The sequence below is a fragment of the Mesoplodon bidens genome (genome assembly GCF_964165515.1).
Source record: "Mesoplodon bidens genome assembly, chromosome: 4".
Taxonomy (NCBI): domain Eukaryota; kingdom Metazoa; phylum Chordata; class Mammalia; order Artiodactyla; family Ziphiidae; genus Mesoplodon; species Mesoplodon bidens.
In genome coordinates this window covers 125,485,920-125,506,084 of record NC_138160.1, presented here as the reverse complement: position 1 = coordinate 125,506,084, position 20,165 = coordinate 125,485,920, and the positions used below count along the sequence as shown (strand labels likewise).

Here is a 20,165-nt window from a genome sequence, read left to right as displayed (position 1 = left end):
CCATATACAAGAGAACCCCCATAAGGTTATCAGCTGATTTTTATGCAGAAACTTTATGGTCCAGAAGGGAGTGCCATGGTATACTGAAAGTGTTGAAAGGGAAAAACCTACAACTGAGGATACTCTACCAGCAAGATAATAGAAGGAAAAATAAAGATCTTCTCATACAAGCAAAAACTGAGTTCATTAACACTAAACCTACCCTAAAAGACATGTTAAAAGGTCTTCTCTTAAGTGGAAAAGGCTACATCAAGAAGTAAGAATCTATAGGAAATGAAAAATCACACTAAGAAAGGCAAATATATAATAAAGGCAGTGGATCAACCACTTATATGAGCTAGTACAAAGATTAAAGGACAAAAAAATTGTAAAATTAACTATAACTACAATAAACAAGTGAAGGGATAAACATGAAGATGTAAAATATGACATCAAAAACCCAAAATGTGGGAGAAGGGAGTATAAAAATGTAGACATTTATGTGTTTGAACTTAAATGACCACCAGTTTAAAACAAGACGATATAGTTATAGGTGAACATATATGAACCCCATGGTAATCACAAATTAAGAACATATAATAGATACACAAAACCTAGTAGGAAAGGAGTACAAGCATACTACTAAAGAAAATCATCAAACCACAAAGGAAGAAACTAAAAGAAGAGGAAAAGAACAGAGAAGGGTTACAAAAACAACTGAAAAACAAGTAACAAAATGGCAATTAGTACCAATACATAACCATCAATAATCACTTTAAATGTCAATGGACTAAATGCTCCAATCAGAAGACATAGGGTAGCTGATTGGATGAAAAGACAAGCAGACCCATTTATATGCTGCTTACAAGAAACTCATTTCAGAGCTAAAGACATACAGGCTGAAGGTGAGGGGATAGAAAAAGATAGTTCATGAAAACAGAAATGACAAGAAAGCAGGGGTAGTTTTGTCTCATATTAGACAAAATAGACTTTAAAACAAGTCTAACAAAAGACAAAGAAGGGCACTATATAATGATAAAGGGATCAATACAAGAAGAGGATATAATACTCATTAACTTTTTTGCACCCAATATAGGAGCACCTAAATATATAAGGCAAATATTAACAGACATAAAAGGGAGAAATTGAAAATAATGCAATAATAGTAGGGGACTATAACACCCCACTTATATCATCCAGACAAAAAATCAATACAGAAGCAGTAGTCTTAGATAGCACAATAGACCAGTTGCACTTAATAGATATCTACAGGGCATTCCATCCAAAAACAGCAGAATACACATTCTTTTCACGTTCACATGAAATATTCTCCAAGCTAGATCACTTGCTAGGCCACAAAACAAGTCTCAACAAATTTAAGAGGATAGAAATTATATCAAGCATTTTTTCTGACCACAGTGGTTTGAAACTAGAAATCAATTACAGGAAGAAAATGGGAAAAACACAAACATGTGAAGACTAAACAACATGTTACTCAAAAACCAATGGGCAAATGAAGAAATCAAAGGACAAATCAGAAAATACTTTAAAGCAAATGAAAATAAAAACACAACTTTCCAAAATCTATGGGATGCAGCAAAAGCAGTTCTAAGAAGGAAGTTTATAGTGATACAGGCCTACCTGAAAAAAACAAGAAAAGTCTCAAACAACCTAACCTACATCTAAAGGAATTAGAAAAAGAAGAACAAATCGCAGAGTCAGCAGAAGGAAGGAAATGATAAATATCAGAGTGGAAACAAGTAGAGACTTAAAAAGTAGAAAAGACCCATGAAACTAGGAGCTGGTTTTTTGAAAAGATAAACAAAATTGATAAGACTTTAGCCAGACTCATTAAGAAAAAGAGAGAGAGGGCCAAATAAACAAAATAAGAAATGAAAGAGGAGAAATTACAACTGATATCACAGAAATACAATCATAAGAGAATACTATAAACAGTTATACATCAACAAATTGGACAACCTACAAGAAATGGATAAATTCCTAGAAATATACAATCTTCCAAGACTAAATTAGGAAGAAACAGAAAATCTGAACAGACCAATTACTAGTAATCAGTAATCAAAGAACTCCCAACAAAAAAAAGCCCAGGACTGGACAACTTCACAGGACAATTCTACTAAACATTTAAAGAAGAGTTAATACCTTTTCAAAAAGTTAAAGAAAAGGGAATACTTCCAAACTCATTCTACGAGTCCAGTATTATTCTGATTCCAAAACCAAAGACACAGCAACAAAAAGAAAGTCATAGGCCAATATCTGTGATGAACATAGATGCAAAAGTACTCAACAAAAGATTAGCAAATCACATTCAACAAAACATAAAGAGGGGGGCTTCCCTGGTGGCACAGTGGTTGAAAGTCTGCCTGCCAATGCAGGGGACATGGGTTCGGGCCCTGGTCTGGTAAGATCCCACATGCCATGGAGCGGCTGAGCCCATGCACCACAGCTGCTGAGCTTGTGCTCTGGAGCCCATAAGCCACACTACTGAGCCCATGTGCCACAACTACGGAAGCCCATGCGCCTACAGCCCATGCTCTGCAGCAAGAGAGGCCACTGCAGTAAAAGGCCCGTGCACTGCAGCGAAGAGTGGCCCCAGCTCTCCACAACTAGAGAAAGCCCACGTGCAGCAACAAACACCCAATACAGCCAAAAATAAATAAATAAATTAAAAAAAACAACATAAAGAGGACCATACACCATGAACAAGTGGGATTTATTTCAGGGATGCGAGGATGGGTTGATATTTGTAAATCAAACAATGTGATACACCACATTAACAAAACAAAAGATAAAAATCACACAATCATCTCAATAGATGCAGAAAAAGAATTTAATAGAATTCAACATTCAATCATGATAAAAACTCTCAAAAAGGTGGATATAAAGGGAACATACCTCAACAGAGTAAAGGCTATATATGATATGACCACAGCAAACATCATACTAAGATCAGGAACAAGATAAGAATGCCCATTCTCACCACTTTCATTCAACCTAACATTGGAAGTCCTAGGCACAGCAATCAGATAAGAAAAAGAAATAAAAGAAATGCAAATTGGAAAGGAAGAAGTAAAACTGTCACTGTTTGCAGGTGACATGATACTATACATAGAAAATCCTCAAGAAGCCACCAAAAAACTACTAGAGCTCATCAATGAATTCAGTGAATTTGCAAGATACAAAATTAATGTAAAGAAATCTGTTTCATTTCCATAGATTAATAAATGAACTGTCAGAAAGAGAAATCAAGAAAATGATCTCATTTACAATTGTATCAGAAAGAGTAAAATACCTAGGAATAATTTTAATCAAGGAGGTGAAAGAGCTGTACTCTGAAAACTATGAGACACTGATTAAGGAAACTGAAGATGATAAAAATAAATGGAAAGATATTTCATGCTCATGGATTAGAAGAATTAAAATTGTTAAAATGTCCATACTACCCAAAGCAATCTAGATTTAATGCAATCCATATCCAAACACCCATGACATTTTTCACAGAACTAGAATAATACTAAAATTTGTATGGAACTACAAAAGACCAAATAGCCTAAACAATCTTGAGGGAAAAGAAATTCAAATCAAAACTACAATGAGGTACCACCTCACACTAGTCAGAATGGCCATGATTTAAAAATTTACAAATAACAAATGCTGGAGAGGGTGTGGAGAAAAGGGAACCCTCCTACATTGTTGGTGGGAATGTAAATTGGTGCAGCCACTATGGAGAACAGTATGGAGGTTCCTCAAAAAACTAAAAATAGAGTTACCATATAATTCAGCAATCCCACTCCTGGGCATATATCCAGACAAAACTATAATTCAAAAAGACACATGCACCCCTCTGTTAATAGCAGCACTATTCACAATAGCCAAGACAGGGAAACAACCTAAATGTCCATCAACAGATGAATGGATAAAGATGTGGTACATATATACAAAGGAATACTACTCAGACATAAAAAAGAATGAAATAATGCCATCTGCAGCAACATGGATGGACCTAGAGATTATCAAACTAAATGAAGTAACTCAGAAAGAGAAAGACAAATACCGTATGATATCACTTATATGTGGAATCTAAAATACAACACAAATGAACTTATCTACAAAACAGAAACAGACTCACAGACATAGAGTTGTGGTTGCCAAGGGGGAGGGATGGATTGGGAGTTTGGGATTACAGATGCAAACTACTATGTATAGAATGGATAAACAACAAGGTCCTACTGTATAGCACAGGGAACTATATTCAACATCCTGTGATAAACTATAATGGAAAAGAATATGAAAAAGAATGAATATATATGTATAACTGAATCACTTTGCTGTACAGCAGAAATTAACACAACATTGTAAGTCAACTATACTTCAATAAAATAAATTTAAGGAAAAAACAAAAGAACTAAACTGCAGGTATCACACTCCCTGACTTCAGCCTATATTACAAAGCTACAGTAATCAAAATAGTATGGTACTAGCACAAAAACAGACACACAAAACAGGAGAGCCCAGAAATTAATCCATGCACATATGGCCAATTAATCTATGACAAAGGAGGCAAGAATATACAATGGGGAAAGGACAATCTCTTCAATAAGTGGTGTTGGGAAATCTGGACACCTTACATGTAAAAGAATGAAATTGCAACATTTTTCCACACCATATAAAAAAACAAACTCAAAATGGATTAAATCTAAATATAAGACCAGAAACCATAAAACTCCTATAAGAAAAAGTAGGCAGCATGTTCTTTGAAACTGGTCTCAGCAGCATTTCTTTGGATCAGTCTCCTTAGGCAAGGGAAACAGAAGCAAAAATAAATAAAGAGGACCTAATCAACTCAAAAACTTTTGCACAGAGAAGGGAACCATCAACAAAATGAAAAGATAATCTATTGTATGAGAGAAGATATTTGCAAATGATATGTGTTATAAAGGGTTATTATCCAAACTATGTAAAGAAATCCTACAACTCAACTTCGGAAAACTAAACAATCTGATTTTTAAAGGGGCAGAGAACCTGAATAGGCATTTTTCTAAAGAAGATATACATATGGCCAACAGACATATGAAAAGATGTTCAACATCACTAAGGGAACTGCAAAATACACAATGAGATATCACCTCAGATATCTGTCAGAATGGCCACTGCATAAAAGTCTACAAATAACAAGTGTTGGTGAGGGTGTGGAGAAAAAGGGAATTGTGCACTGTTGATGTGAATGTAAATTGGTGCAGTCACTATGGAAAACAGTATGGAGAGCCTTCAAAAAATTAAAAATAGAACTATCATAAGATCCAGCAATTCTACTCCTGGGGACTTATCCAAAGAAAACAAAAACACTGATTCGAAAAGATACATGCACCCCAATGTTCATAGCAGCATTATTTACAATTGCCAAGATATGGAAGCCACCTAAGTACCCACTGACAGATGAATAGATAAAGATAATGTGATACACACACACACATACACACAATGGAATATCATTCAGTCATAAAAAGGAATTAAATTTTGCCATTTGCAACAACATGGATGGACCTAGAGCGTACTATGCTTAGTGAAATAAGTCAGAGAAAGACAAATACTGTATGTTTTCACTTATATGTGGCATCTAAAAAATAAAACAAATGAATATAACAAAACAGACTCACAGAAACAGAGAACAAACTAGTGGTTACCAGTGGGGAGAAGGGTGAGAGAAGAGGCAAGATACAGGAAGGGGATTAAGAGGTACAAGCAATTAGGTATTTTTTAAAAGCTACAAGGATGTAATGTAAAGTACAAGGAACCCAGCCAGTATTTTATAATAACCTTATATGAGGTATAAACTATAAAAATTTAAAAGCACTACCTTGCGCATCTGAAACTAATAGAGCATTTTAAGTCAACTATACTTCAATTTAAAAAAAAGAAACCAGAATGATAAGCAAATAGAATTGCTACATCAGACAAAAGAAAGGGAGAGGGTGCAGTAGCCTCCTAAATCATCTGACATGGAGTTGGGCATCTAGGGTAGTGAGCAAGAAAGTCCAAATCCAGTCATTAGGCACTCAGGAGTGGGCAGCCATCCTATCAGCTTGACCCTGTGTTTCTGGTTCTAGTTAAGGGTCAGGCAAAATACCAAGGGATCATAGGCGTCAAGAGGAAGGCTATACTATAAAGTTCTGCTCTGAAGTCCCCCTGTAAGATTCTGTCCAGAAACATGGGGTGGGGTCATGCTGTCATGGGCTATTTTGTGCTCCCTCCTACATACACCCTACTCCCTGACTTTTGGCCCAAGTTCTAGTCTAGGTGGTCTGCTCTGTCATCCACTGCCTGCCTATATAGTTCCCTCTCTGGCCTTCAGTATCCTGATTGGTAAAATGGACATAATCTCTCTTCTCTGATTACCTTGTGTTTATGGAGTGATATAAATGATGTGAAAAGGCTTTGGAAAATGTAGTAAGTTAAATAGATGGGGATAATGATTTCTCCACATTTTGGCCATTCCTGTTTCAGACCTGTTCTCCTAGGTCCCAACCTCCAACTCTATCCTAACCCTTTGATCAATCTTTGCTTACCAAGGGGCAAAACTACATGTTATCCCAAGGAATAGGGACTACTATTAGACTCCATTTACTCTCTTTGCCACTTCCCCTGACCATTCTTCAACCTAGAAACTGGGACCACTTCCATGGTTCGTGGAGCCTACTCACCAGCCCCAAAGAAAGTGGTATGTACCCTTCATAGAGGGCATTTCCATTATGAATGGGGTGATACATGCAGTAGTGTGATATAATTGCTGGAGCAGGTCTGAGCTTCCACCAGTTACTGAATTTCACAAGATGAGTAAGCACAGAATGCCAGTTGAAAAAAATGACAAGAAAGCTACCTGCAATTTTCCCATCTCAGTCCCAGCCTCCACCTCCTCTTCTTGTTCCTTCTTGCTCTCATTGTTGAAGTCGCCTTCCTCCCCTGTCTCCTCCATCTTTTAGCCCTCAGCTTACTCCCCAGCACCATCCACCTCTTTCAGCTTTGGGCCCTACCTTTTTCCCTCCTCTGACTAGTGCCATCCCTTCCTGCCACCCTACCTTAAGGATTTCTGTGCCCAGCTCTTCCCTTGGTCCCTCTGGATCATCCACTTGCCACCCTGTTTATATTGTTCCCTTTCCCATTACTCCTTTGTCTTTGCCCCTACTCCTCCTCTTAGCCCTTCTTCTAGTCCCTTGGACTCTGGTCCTCACCAACACTCCAGCTACCCTCAACCTAGTAATTCACAAGTCTCCTCCTGAAGAGATGAGTTCTCTACCAGTGGGACAGACCTGGTGAAGTTCAGTTCAGAATTGCCAGGATTGTAGATTTCCAGAAGCCTGACCTGATGGACATAGGGAATTCAAGATAAAGGCCAAACAACATTCAGCATGAAAGGTAAGCTTGGTTCCTTACAGGACCTCTTTTCCATCCTGGTTATCTTACTGCTATCTCTATTTTGCCTTCATCTTCATCTTATCAATCCTCTTCAGAAGCCAGAGACACCTTTAAGAAGCCCCTTTCTTCTGTTCTTTTCCTCTCCTGCCTGATCAGCCAGTCTACATGATTCTCTACATTTGTAATTGGCTTCTCCATGAAACTTGGTCTGCGGCCACAGAGCAAATAGCAAAACCAGTAACAGAGAAGGTAGAGAAGAGTGAGGAGTAGAAAGCATCTTATCTGATCTCTAGGCAGGTAATTTCTATTGATCTACCTTGGGTTAAAGTGAGCCCAAGAATGAGTGACCCCTGAAAACTCACACACGGGGCACAAGGTCCCTACCTAAGGACATTTGGTCTGGTTCCTCCAAGACTCCAGTTTTTTCTGCATCCTAGGATTCTAGAACCTTGCCAGGGACTTTCTGCCCTTGAGAAGTGGGAGGGGCCCTCTACTGTGTTCTCATCAAAGACCTAAAGGTTGAGCATCTTTCTCAGTTGGCTGCTTATACCCCAGAATGTGGAAGGTAGAAGAGTCTGGAAGGCAAGGACAGGTCCAGATCCTACCAAGATGATAGCATCAGATGAACAGATGATATTTTTTAAGTGCTCTCCTCAAACTGATATATAGATTCAGTGTAATCTCAATCAAAATCCTAACAGGTATTTTGGGGGAACTTGACAAGAAATTTATATGGAAAGGCAAAGAGCCAATAATAGACAAGACTCTCTTAAGAAATGGTAGGAACAATTTCCCTACCAGATATCAGGACTTATTACAAAAATTATAGTAATTAAGATACAGTAGTACTGGTACAAGCACAGACAAATAAACAGATGGCATAGAATAGAATCCAGAAACAGATTCACAGATATGTGGATACTTGATTTAAGACAAAAGTTTCATAGGAATAGGACTATCTTTTCAATAAATTGGTTCTGGGTCAATTGGATACTCATATGGAAAAAAATTAAGCTAGATTACTACCTCACACTACACTCAAAAATCCATTTCAGGTAGAACATAGATCTAAATGTAAAAAGGTAAAAACAATAAATCTTTTAGAACTGCTCTAGTCGTGCTTGGCTATTGAGCAGTTGAGATGTGCTATTAAGTGTAAAATTCACACTAGATTTTAAACACTTAGTATGAAAAAACAATAAAAATCTCAATTTCTATACTGAAATGCTGAAATGAAAATAATCCAAATATATTGGTTAAACATTTTTTAAATTAAAAAAAATATGAATTCAGACCTTTCAACCTCCACCATTCCACTAGATTGGCCAGACATCTATTTACGAAACTGTTATCAACAGCTACTAAGCAGAAATAAAATATTTTTCAAAATCACTCTGGGGCTTCCCTGGTGGTGCAGCAGTTAGGAGTCCACCTGCCAATGCAGGGGACACGGGTTCAAGCCCTGATCTGGGAAGATCTCACATGCCATGGAGCAACTAAGCCCGTGCGCCACAACTACTGAGCCTGTGCTCTACAGCCCGCAAGCTACAACTACTAAAGCCCTGCTGCCACAACTATTGAAGCCTGCGCGCCTAGAGCCCGTGCTCCTCAACAAGAGAAGCCACCACAATGAGAAGCCCACGCACCGCAATGAAGAGTAGCCCCTGCTCGCCGCAACTAGAGAAAGCCTGCGTGCAGCAACGAAGATGCAACAAAGCCAAAAATAATAAATAAATAAAATAAATAAATTTATTTTTTTTTAAATCACTGAAATCCACAGCAGACTTGTATTCTCGAAGCCTGGAACAGAAGCAAGGTTTCCCTGTGGTTAAAAGGATTTACCAGCTATGGAATGTTTTAGTCCATCTCACACAATTCACTTATAGAGCCCTGAAGCTCCTCTCAACAGTGATCCCCTAATTTTTCGGTTGTTCCCTTGCCCATGCCACTTTACAGGTCATATGACCTGGAGCAAATTACTTCACGACCCTCATCTGTCATGGCAGTAATAATGGAAACTAAATCCTGCTGCTGTTGTGAGGATTAAGTGAGATGATATACATGAAGAACTTAGAACGTGATAAGAAGTCAATAATTCATAGTTATTAATGTGGTTGGTCTCTTTGTAGTCCCCAAACGTGGCATGTTCTTTCCTAAATCTAAGTCTTCAATCAAATTGTTCTCTCCTAGAAACAACCCAAATGTCCATAAAGAGGTAACTGGACAATCATTTATGATACATGCATGCAGTGACTGTTCTGTGGATGTTAAATTGAGTGGGGTAACTCTTCCTCTATGGAAATGTAACCAGCAGTCAAACATTAAGTGGGAAAAAAATAGATGAAGAATGGTAAATGTAGTATAGTAACATTTGTGTTTCAAAAAGAAAAGGAAGAAGAAATCCTTCACATATATGCTTGTGTTAACATAGAATACCTCTGGAAGGGCATATAAAAAACTAGCTACCTCTGGGAAAGAAAACTGGGGTACTGGGGTCCAAGAAAGGAGAGAAATTTATTTTTCACTGAGTATCTGTTTGTAGTGTTTAAATTTTTACCATGTGCATGTACTAATTATTTTAATTGTTGAAGGTCATTAAAATTAATTGTTCAGATCAAGTCTTTCCTCCCGGATGAAGCAGTCCCAGTTTGCAGTCCCTGGTGGTCTCTCCTCCGAGCTTTCAGAGCCCTGGATTCTCCCTGTTCTCCTCTCCTGCTGCTTTGACCAACTACCTGTGGATCTCCCAGTCACTCCCACTAGGAGTGACTATGAGACTAGTACAGCTCATAAAAGCATAGCCCAAAACTACAATGCCATATGGAAAATACTATAACAGAGGTCTGTGAATTGTGAAATGTGGTTTCTGGCAAAATGAGTAGACTTTGGATTTAAATTGTTGAGCCCCAAGCTCAAATTTTTGACAGATGCTCTAAGACTTTACAAAGCACAAAATACATGGTGCTTCTCAAGATATCCAGTTCCTCTACCTTCCTTTATGGGCCACTAACCGCAAGGGCACTGGAGTGACCCCCTCTCCTGCTTTACCCATTGACTCAGAATACATCCCTGAAGTGAGAAGAGAGTTACTAGATACCCCACATCCAAAGACAAAGGAGAAGCCACAATGAGATGGTAGGAGGGACGCAATCACAATAAAATCAAATCCCATAACTGCTGGGTGGGTGACTCACAAACCAGAGAACACTTATACCACAGAAGTCCACCCACTGGAGTGAAGGTTCTGAGCCCCACGTCAGGCTTCCCAACCTGGGGGTCCAGCAACGGGAGGAGGAATTCCTAGAGAATCAGAGTTTGAAGGCTAGCGGGATTTGATTGCAGGACTTTGAAAGGACTGGGGAAAACAGAGACTCCACTCTTGGAGGGCACACACAAAGTAGTGTGTGTATTGGGACCCAGGGCAAAGAGCAATGACCCCACAGGAGACTGAACCAGACCTACCTGCCAGTGTCGGAGGGTCTCCTGCAGAGGCAGGGGGTGGCTGTGGCTCACCGTGAGGACAAGGACACAGGCAGCAGAAGTTCTGGGAAGTACTCCTTGGTGTGAGCCCTGCCAGAGTCCGCCATTAGCGCTGCCAAAGAGCCCGGGTAGTCTCCAGTGTTGGGTTGCCTCAGGCCAAACAACCAACAGGGAGGGAACTCAGCCCCACCCATCAGCAGACAAGCGGATTAAAGTTTTACTGAGCTCTGCCCACCAGAGCAACACCCAGTTCTACCCACCACCAGTCCCTCCCATCAGGAAATTTGCACAAGCCTCTTGGATAACCTCATCCACCAGAGGGCAGACAGCAGAAGCAAGAAGAACTACAGTCGTGCAGCCTGTGGAACAAAAACCATATTCACAGAAAGATAGACAAGATGAAAAGGCAGAGGGCTATGTACCAGATGAAGGAACAAGGTAAAACCCCAGAAAAACAACTAAATAAAGTGGAGATAGGCAGACTTCCAGAAAAAGAATTCAGAATAATGATAGTGAAGATGATCCAGGACCTCAGAAAAAGAATGGAGGAAAAGATCAAGAAGCTGCAAGAAATGTTTAATACAGACCTAGAAGAATTAAAGAACAAATAGGGATCCAAGATGGCGTAGAAAGTAATGAGAGGAATTGGATGAAATCATTGATGACTAAAGAACTACAGTGCTGGTGAGATGTGTAAGAAATTATAAAGAGCTCTGATGGGCTCTTTGGGTGATACCCAGTGCAGTGAACTGCAGTACACGGGCTCCTCATGGTTGTGGCTTATCCCATTGTGGAGCACAGGCTCCGGATGCGCAGGCTCAGCAGCCATGGCTCACAGGCCTAGCCGCTCCGCGGCATGTGGGATCTTCCCGGACCGGGGCGCGAAGCCGTGTCCCCTGCATCGGCAGGCAGGCTCTCGGCCACTGCTCCACCAGGGAAGCCCGTACACAGGCCTCTCACTCTTGTGGCCTCTCCCATTGTGGAGCACAGGCTCCGGATGCGCAGGCTCAGCGGCCATGGCTCACGGGCCTAGCGGCTCCGCGGCGTGTGGGATCTTCCCGGACCGGGGCACAAAGCCGTGTCCCCTGCATCGGCAGGCAGGCTCTCAACCACTGCTCCACCAGGGAAGCCCGGTTCGTCTCGGCACCAGACATAAGGCAGTTCAACATAATACGCTGGCCCTAAACAGCTCCAGATGCCAAGAATTGGCAAATCACTACTTTGGTTTCAGTGGGTGGTCAAAAAGGATCATCAAGCTTCAGGATCTTTCTAACCTTGAAGAAAGGGAAAATGAAGATATTGTGACACCACTTCAGAAGCAAAGCCTGAAGTTTTTCTGTGCTTTAGAGGTGGTGTTGCCCTCCCACGAGTGCAGGAGTCCCAGAGTTGTCATGGCTGAGGAACCTTTGGATAAGTTGGAGGAAGGGTCATTATCATTCCTTATGGAAAGGAAGGTAACCCAGAAGCTTGCTATTCAGAAGGCTATGACAGATGCATTCCAGAAACTGCTGATTGTGGCTTTAGAAAGTGGTAAAATAGCTGTGGCCTATAGACCCTGTGAAGAGGTCACAGATGCTAGAACCGAAGAGGAACTACAGGATTTAATTCAAGTCAGCTACTTTTCTTGTCAGCCCTGTAGCCAAAGGGAGGAAGAATGTCTCTCAGACTTCAGCTTCGAGGAGGAAGAGTTCAGATTGCCAGAACTGGACTAGCACTTTTAAATTTCCCAGAATGCCACATCCTGTGGTTTCCTCGGGAAGCTCTGCATCCTTCCCAACTCCCCTCCACCCCTGGGCTGCTGGAGGTTGTGGCCATTGGGGTCTGCAGCCCAAATCCCGCCTCATTGTTTGGGGCCTGGGAGGGCAGGGCGGGGTTGGGAAGGGGGCCCGGAAGGAGGTAATTGTCACCTTTGCAAGGGGAAGGGTGGCTTGTGCCCTGGGGACTCTGGGAAAAAGGCTCACTCTGGTGGTGTGCATTGGATCTCCACAGGAGCCTAATAAAGGTGGAGTAACTACAAAAAAAAAAAAAAAAAAAGAACAAATAAACAGAGATGAACAGTACAATAACTGAAACGAAAAATACACTAGAAGGAATCAATAGCAGAATGACTGAGGTAGAAGAACAGATAAGTGACCTGGAATACAGAATGGTGGAATTCACTGCTGCAGAAGAGAATAAAGAAAAAGGAATGAAAAGAAATGAAGACAGCCTAAGAGACCTCTGGGACAACATTAAATGCAACAACATTCGCATTACAGGGGTCCCAGAAGGAGGAGAGAGAGAGAAAGGACCCGAGAAAATATTTGAAGAGATTAAAGTCGTAAACTTCCCTAACATGGGTAAGGAAAGAGCCACCCAAGTCCAGGAAGTGCAGAGTCCCATACAGGATAAACCCAAGGAGAAACACGCTGAGACACATAGTAATCAAATTGGCAAAACCTAAAGACAAAGAAAAATTATTGAAAGCAGTAAGGGAAAAAGGACAAATAACATACAAGGGAACTCCCATAAGGTTAACAGCTGATTTCTCAGGCAGAAACTCTACAAGCCAGAAGGGAGTGGCATGACATATTTAAAGTGATGAAAGGGAAGAATCTACAACCAAGATTACTCTACCTGGCAAGGATCTCATTCAGATTCAGTGGAGAAATCAAAAGCTTTACAGACAAGCAAAAGCTAACAGAATTCAGCACCACCAAACCAGCTCTATAACAAATGCTAAAGGAACTTCTCTAAGTGGGAAACACAAGAAAAGAAAAGGACCTACAAAAACAAACCCAAAACAATTAAGAAAATCATCATAGGAACATACATATCGATAATTACCTTAAACGTGAATGGATTAAATGCTCCAACCAAAAGACACAGGCTTGCTGAATAGATACAAAAACAAGATCCATATATATGCTGTCTACAAGAGACCCACTTCAGAGCTAGGGACACATACAGACTGAAAGTGAGGAGATGGAAAAAGATATTCCATGCAAATGGAAATCAAAAGAAAGCTGGAGTAGCAATACTCATATCAGATCAAATAGACTATAAAATAAAGAATGTTACAAGAGACAGGAAGGACACCACATAATGATCAAGGGACCAATCCAAGAAGAAGATATAACAATTATAAATATATATACACCCAACATAAGAGCACCTCAAAACATAAGACAACTGCTAACAGCTATAAAAGAGGAAATCAAGAGTAACACAGTAATAGTGGGGGATTATAACACCTCACTTACGCCAATGGACAGATGATCCAAAGAGAAAATTAATAAGGAAACAGGGGCTTCCCTGGTGGCGCAGTGGGTGAGAGTCCACCTGCCGATGCAGGGGACACGGATTCGTGCCCTGGTCCGGGAAGATCCCACATGCCATGGAGCGGCTGGGTCCATGAGCCTTGGCCACTGAGCCTGTGCGTCTGGAGCCTGTGCTCCACAATGGGAGAGGCCACAACAGTGAGAGGCCCACGTACCGCAAAAAAATAAGGAAACACAAGCTTTAAATGACACAACAGACCAGATACATTTAATTGATATTTATAAGACATTCCATCCGAAAGCAGCAGATTACACTTTCTTCTCAAGTGCACATAGAACATTCTCCAAAATGGATCACATCTTGGGTCACAAATCAAGCCTCAGTAAATTTAAGAAAATTGAAATCATATCAAGCATCTTGTCTGACCACAACACTATGAGATTAGAAATCAATTACAGGGAAAAAAACATAAAAAAACACAAACACATGGAGGCTAAACAATACCTTACTAAATAACCAAGAGATCACTGAAGAAATCAAAGAGGAAATCAAAACATACCGAGTGACAAATGACACTGAAAACGCGATGATCTAAAACCTATGGGATGCAGCAAAAGCAGTTCTAAGAGGGAAGGTTATAGCAATACAATCCTACCTCAAGAAACAACAAACATCTCAAATAAATGACCTAAACTTACACCTAAAAGAACTAGAAAAAGAAGAACCAACAAAAGTCAAAGTTAGTAGAAGTAAAGAAATCATAAAGATCAGAGCAGAAATAAATGAAATAGAAACAAAGAAGGCAATAACAAAAATCTTTAAAACTAAAAGCTGGTTCTCTGAGAAGATAAACAAAATGGATAAACCATTAGCTAGACTCATCAAGAAAAAGAGGGAGAGGACTCAAATCAATAAAATTAGAAATGAAAAATGAGAAGTTACAACAGACACTGCAGAAATACAAACCATCCTAAGAGACTACTACAAGCAACTCTATGTCACTAAAATAGACAATCTAGAGGAAATGGACAAATTCTTAGAAATTCTAAGACTGAACCAGGAAGATATAGAAAATATGAACAGAACAATCACAAGTAATGAAATTGAAACTGTGATTAAAAATCTTCCAACAAACAAAAGTCCAGGACCAGATGGCCTCACAGGTGAATTCTATCAAACGTTTAGAGAAGAGCTAACACCCATCCTTCTTAAACCCTTCCAAAAAATTACAGAGGAAGGAACACTCCCAAACTTATTCTATGAGGCCACCATCACCCTGAAACCAAAACAAGACAAGGATACTACAAAAAAAAAGATTACAGACCAATATCACTGATGAATATAGATGCAAAAATCCTCAACAAAATACTAGCAAACAGAATCCAACAGCACATTAAAAGGATCATACACCATGATCAAGTGGGATTTATCCCAGGGATGCAAGGATTCTTCAATATATGCAAATCAATCAATGTGATACACCATATTAACAAATTGAAGAAGAAAAACCATATGATCATCTCGATTGATGCAAAAAAAAAAGCTTTTGACAAAATTCAACACACATTTATGATAAAAAGCTCTCCAGAAAGTGGACAAAGAGGGAACCTACCTCAACATAATAAAGGCCATATATGACAAACCCACAGCAAACATCGTTCTCAATGGTGAAAAACTGAAAGCATTTCCTCTAAGATAAGGAAGAAGACAGGGATATCCACTCTCACCACTATTATTCAACATAGTTTTGGAAGTCCTAGACAGAGCAATCAGAGAAGAAAAAGAAATAAAAGGAATACAAATTGGAAAAGAGGAATTAAAACTGTCACTGTTTGCCGATGACGTGATACTATACATAGAGAATCCTAAAGATGCCACCAGAAAACTACTAGAGCTAATCAATGAATTTGGTAAAGTTGCAGGATACAAAATTAATGCACAGCAATCTCTTGTATTCCTATACACTAATGATGAAATATCTGAAAGAGAAATTAAGGAAACACTCCCATTTACCATTGCAACAAAAAGAAGAAAACACCTAGGAATAAACCTACCTAGGGAGATAAAAGACCTGAATGCAGAAAACTATAAGACACTGATGAAAGAAATTAAGGATGATACCAACAGATGGAGAGATATACCATGTTCTTGGATTGGAAGAATCAATATCGTGAAAATGACTATACTACCCAAAGCAATCTACAGATTCAATGTAATCCCTATCAAATTACCAATGACATTTTTTTTACAGAACTAGAAGAAAAAAATCTTAAAATTAGTATGGAGAAACAAAAAACCCCGAATAGCCAAAGCAGTCTTGAGGGAAAAAAACGGAGCTGGAGCAATCAGACTCCCTGACTTCAGATGATACTACAAAACTACAGTGATCAAGACAATATGGTACTGGCACAAAAACAGAAATATAGATCAATGGAACAGGATAGAAAGCCCAGAGGTAAACCCATGCACCTATGGTCAATTAATCTATGACAAAGGAGGCAAGAATATACAATGGAGAAAAGACAGTCTCTTCAATAAGTGGTGCTGGGAAAACTGGACAAGTACATATAAAAGAATGAAATTAGAACACTCCCTAACACCATACACAAAAATAAACTCAAAATAGATTAGAGGCCTAAATGTAAGACTGGACACTATAAAACTCTTAGAGGAAAACATAGGAAGAACACTCTTTGACATATATCACAGCAAGATCTTTTTTGATCCACCTCCTAGAGTAATGGAGATAAAAACAAAAATAAACAAATGGGATCTAATGGAACTTAAAAGCTTTTGCAAAGCAAAGGCAACTACAAACAAGACAAAAAGACAACCCTCAGAATGGGAGAAAATAATTGCAAATGAATCAACAGACAAAGGATTAATCTCCAAAATATATAAACAGCTCATGCAGCTCATTATTAAAAAAAAAAAACAACACGATCAAAAAATGGGCAGAAGACCTAAATAGACATTTGTCCATAGAAAACATACAGATGGCCAAGAAGCATGTGAAAAGCTGCTCAACATCACTAATGATTAGAGAAATGCAAATCAAAACTACAATGAGGTATCACCTCACACCAGTTAGAATGGGCATAATCAGAGAATCTACAAACAACAAATGCTGGAGAGGGTGTGGAGAAAAGGGAACCCTCTTGCACTGTTGGTGGGAAGGTAAATTGATACAGCCACTATGGAGAACAGTATGGAGGTTCCTTAAAAAACTAAAAATAGAACTACCATATGACCCAGCAATTCCATTCCTGGGCATATACCCAGAGAAAACCATAATTCAAAAAGACACATGCATCCCAATGTTCATCGCAGCACTATTTACAATAACCAGGTCATGGAACCAATCTAAATGCCCATCGACAGACAAATGGATAAAGAAGATGTGGTACATATATACAATGGACTATTACTCAGCCATAAAAAGGAATGAAACTGAGTCATTTGTAGAGACGTGGGTGGATCTAGAGACCCTCATACAGAATGAAGTAAGTCAGAAAGAGAAAAACAAATATCATATATTAACGCATACATGTGGAACCTAGAAAAATGGTACAGATGAACCGGTTTGCAGGGCAGAAATTGAGACATAGATGTAGAGAACAAACGTATGGACACCAAACGGGGAAAGTGGTGGTGGTGGTGGTGTGATGAATTGGAAGATTGGGATTGCCATGTATACACTAATATGGATAAGTAATAAGAACCTGCTGTTTAAAAAAAGGAAAAAAAAGCTCTGAATAATGTCATCCTCTGCTTAAAAATATTCAGCCCTCAGAACAGAGCACACACGGAAGAGGAGAAAGCCATGGAAAACAGACAGAGGGGACAGGAGACCAGAGCCCATGGAGATGAATAGCCAGTGAGAAAATTCCCAGGGCACGGAAAAACTGATACATTTCATGAGCCACATTTGCCCTCTTTTTCTATATTTGGGGGTAGCCAAAGCTTACAGAATACCTAGGAGCCATCCTCTCTTTCCCTCGCCTCCACCCTCGCCCACATCTAATCCATTGCTAGATTCTCTCAGTACACAGGAATTAGCACCAAATTCCAAAGCTTCCACAACAGCTCCTGAACCCTGCCATTTATTTACATCTTTCCACTGATACTACCCTAGTCCAAGTCACCATCAGCTTGGACTTAACAACCGCAGAACCTCTAACTGCTCTTCCCACTCCCATTCCTTCCCCACCACCTATTCTATCCAAGACAGCTAAAGCGACCTCCCCACATGAACCACGAATCAAAATGTGTCATGCATCTACTGAAAATCGTCCAGTGGTACAAGAATACAATCCAGATTCCTTATTATGCCCTCTCAAGCTCTGCCTATCCCTCTGATCATCTCAGACCACACTTTCCTGTCATGTTGTTCTCCTTTCTGCTACTAAAGTGATCTCACCTCCGCCCATATCAGACTCGAACTTGCAACTCCCTTTGCCTGGAACACTCTTTCCTGAGGTCTTCACATAACTGGCCTCCTTCTACCCTTCAGGTGATGGCTTTATTGTCATCTCCTGATAATGCCTTCCCTGACCTCATACTCTGCATCGCATCACCCGGTATTATCACCTTCAAAGCATCCGTTACCACCTGAGTTGGCTGATGCAACTGCTGTGGACTCATTTTTGGTCATTCAGACTGGAATATAGGCTCCTAGAGAGGGGGACCTTTCATCTTGTTCAAAACTGCTGCTCCATAGCACATAGTAGGAGCTCAAGAAGCAGTTACCACATGAATGGATAGATAGATGGTCCCTGTATTGGTGTTTCTTTGATGGAATGAAATAAGAGTCACATTTAGTTGTGAAAAGGAGGCTGGGGAGGGAGAGTAGTGTCTGCAGGACCAGCCATCCAAGAGAAGACATCACAGCACTGAAGACACCTAAGCTTCACCATGGGAACCTTCAGAGACTCTGAAGAACAACTTGGTGGCCCTCCCACAAAGTGTGGTATAAAGTAATAGCAGCTCCATAAGGTTGGGGGACTCAGAATTATGTGATTTAGGTTACCTAATTTAATCCTCACAACCACCCACTGGAATTGGCAGGATCCCTAAACTCACAGGATGAGGAAATGCAGGTTTAGAAAGGTTGAGTCATTGCCTGGTGGCAGAGTTCTTACACTCCCACTCTCTCTCTGTCAACAACTCTGTATGCTGGGTTGAGTTATATTTACATTGTGGCATTTTCCATCTTCTCAGACACTCATTTTTGGTATCATCTAGCCCTGCAGAAAATGCTTCTTTGAGTCAACTGAGAGAAAATTGTATTTTTTAGACAGCCAACTGGAGGTGATGTCAGAATTCAAAGGAAACTTAGGAGCATTGTGTTTACAGATTTATCAGCTTTTTTTCACTTCTGAATAGGTTGATTCTCTGCTCGGTGGAAGGCAAGACAGGAGAGAAAATATTTCTAAAAGAAGGTCTGAGACTCCTGCATTCCAACGAGACCACAAAGGACACAAAGGAGCTGGCACTGAATTCCAGAGCTGCCAGTAACTATGCCGGGGTTAGAATTTATAACCTCTAGTTTTCCTGGCTCCTCTTAATGTGATTTTTTCCCTGCAATGATATCTCTGAGTGATGAATAATTGACAGAATATTCAACATGTATGAAGATCAATGTGATCCCAAGGCTATCAATCCACCCATATTAATGCAATGCTCCCTTTGCCCACATCCCTGATGGGCCCAGAGATGAATGGGGGGGGGGGTCCTGCAGAGCCTGAGGGGGAAGGTGATAGAACAGCCTCAAATTATAATGTCCCTGGGATTCTGTGGGCCTAGGGAGAAGAATTTGGACTCAGCAGTCCCTTGTTAAGACTCCCTGGGGAGCTACTAGTCAGACTGAGAGGCAGACCCCCAGTGATGAATAGTCTTCTCATGCCTTTATTTCCCAGTGTGTTTTCTCTTCTCAGTCATAAGTTGACTGGGAAAGAATATAGATGCAGAAACATGCATATACACAGATACATATATACAGAGAGAGACACACA

The 20,165-nt window shown here is 40.1% G+C and overlaps 1 protein-coding gene across 1 annotated transcript; it reads left to right on the top strand.

The window, feature by feature from the left end:
• The first annotated feature begins 11,507 nt into the window (after positions 1-11,507).
• On the top strand, positions 11,508-12,695 carry LOC308616758 (RAD52 motif-containing protein 1-like). Its single transcript, XM_081233147.1, has one exon. The coding sequence runs from the start codon at positions 11,607-11,609 to the stop codon at positions 12,600-12,602; it is 996 nt and encodes a 331-aa protein (XP_081089273.1). The 5' UTR covers positions 11,508-11,606; the 3' UTR covers positions 12,603-12,695.
• Positions 12,696-20,165: the final 7,470 nt, after the last annotated feature.

Bases quoted from the DNA above. Each gene is read 5' to 3' on its own strand.
- LOC308616758 (XM_081233147.1), top strand. From the start codon at position 11,607: ATGGGCTCTTTGGGTGATACCCAGTGCAGTGAACTGCAGTACACGGGC.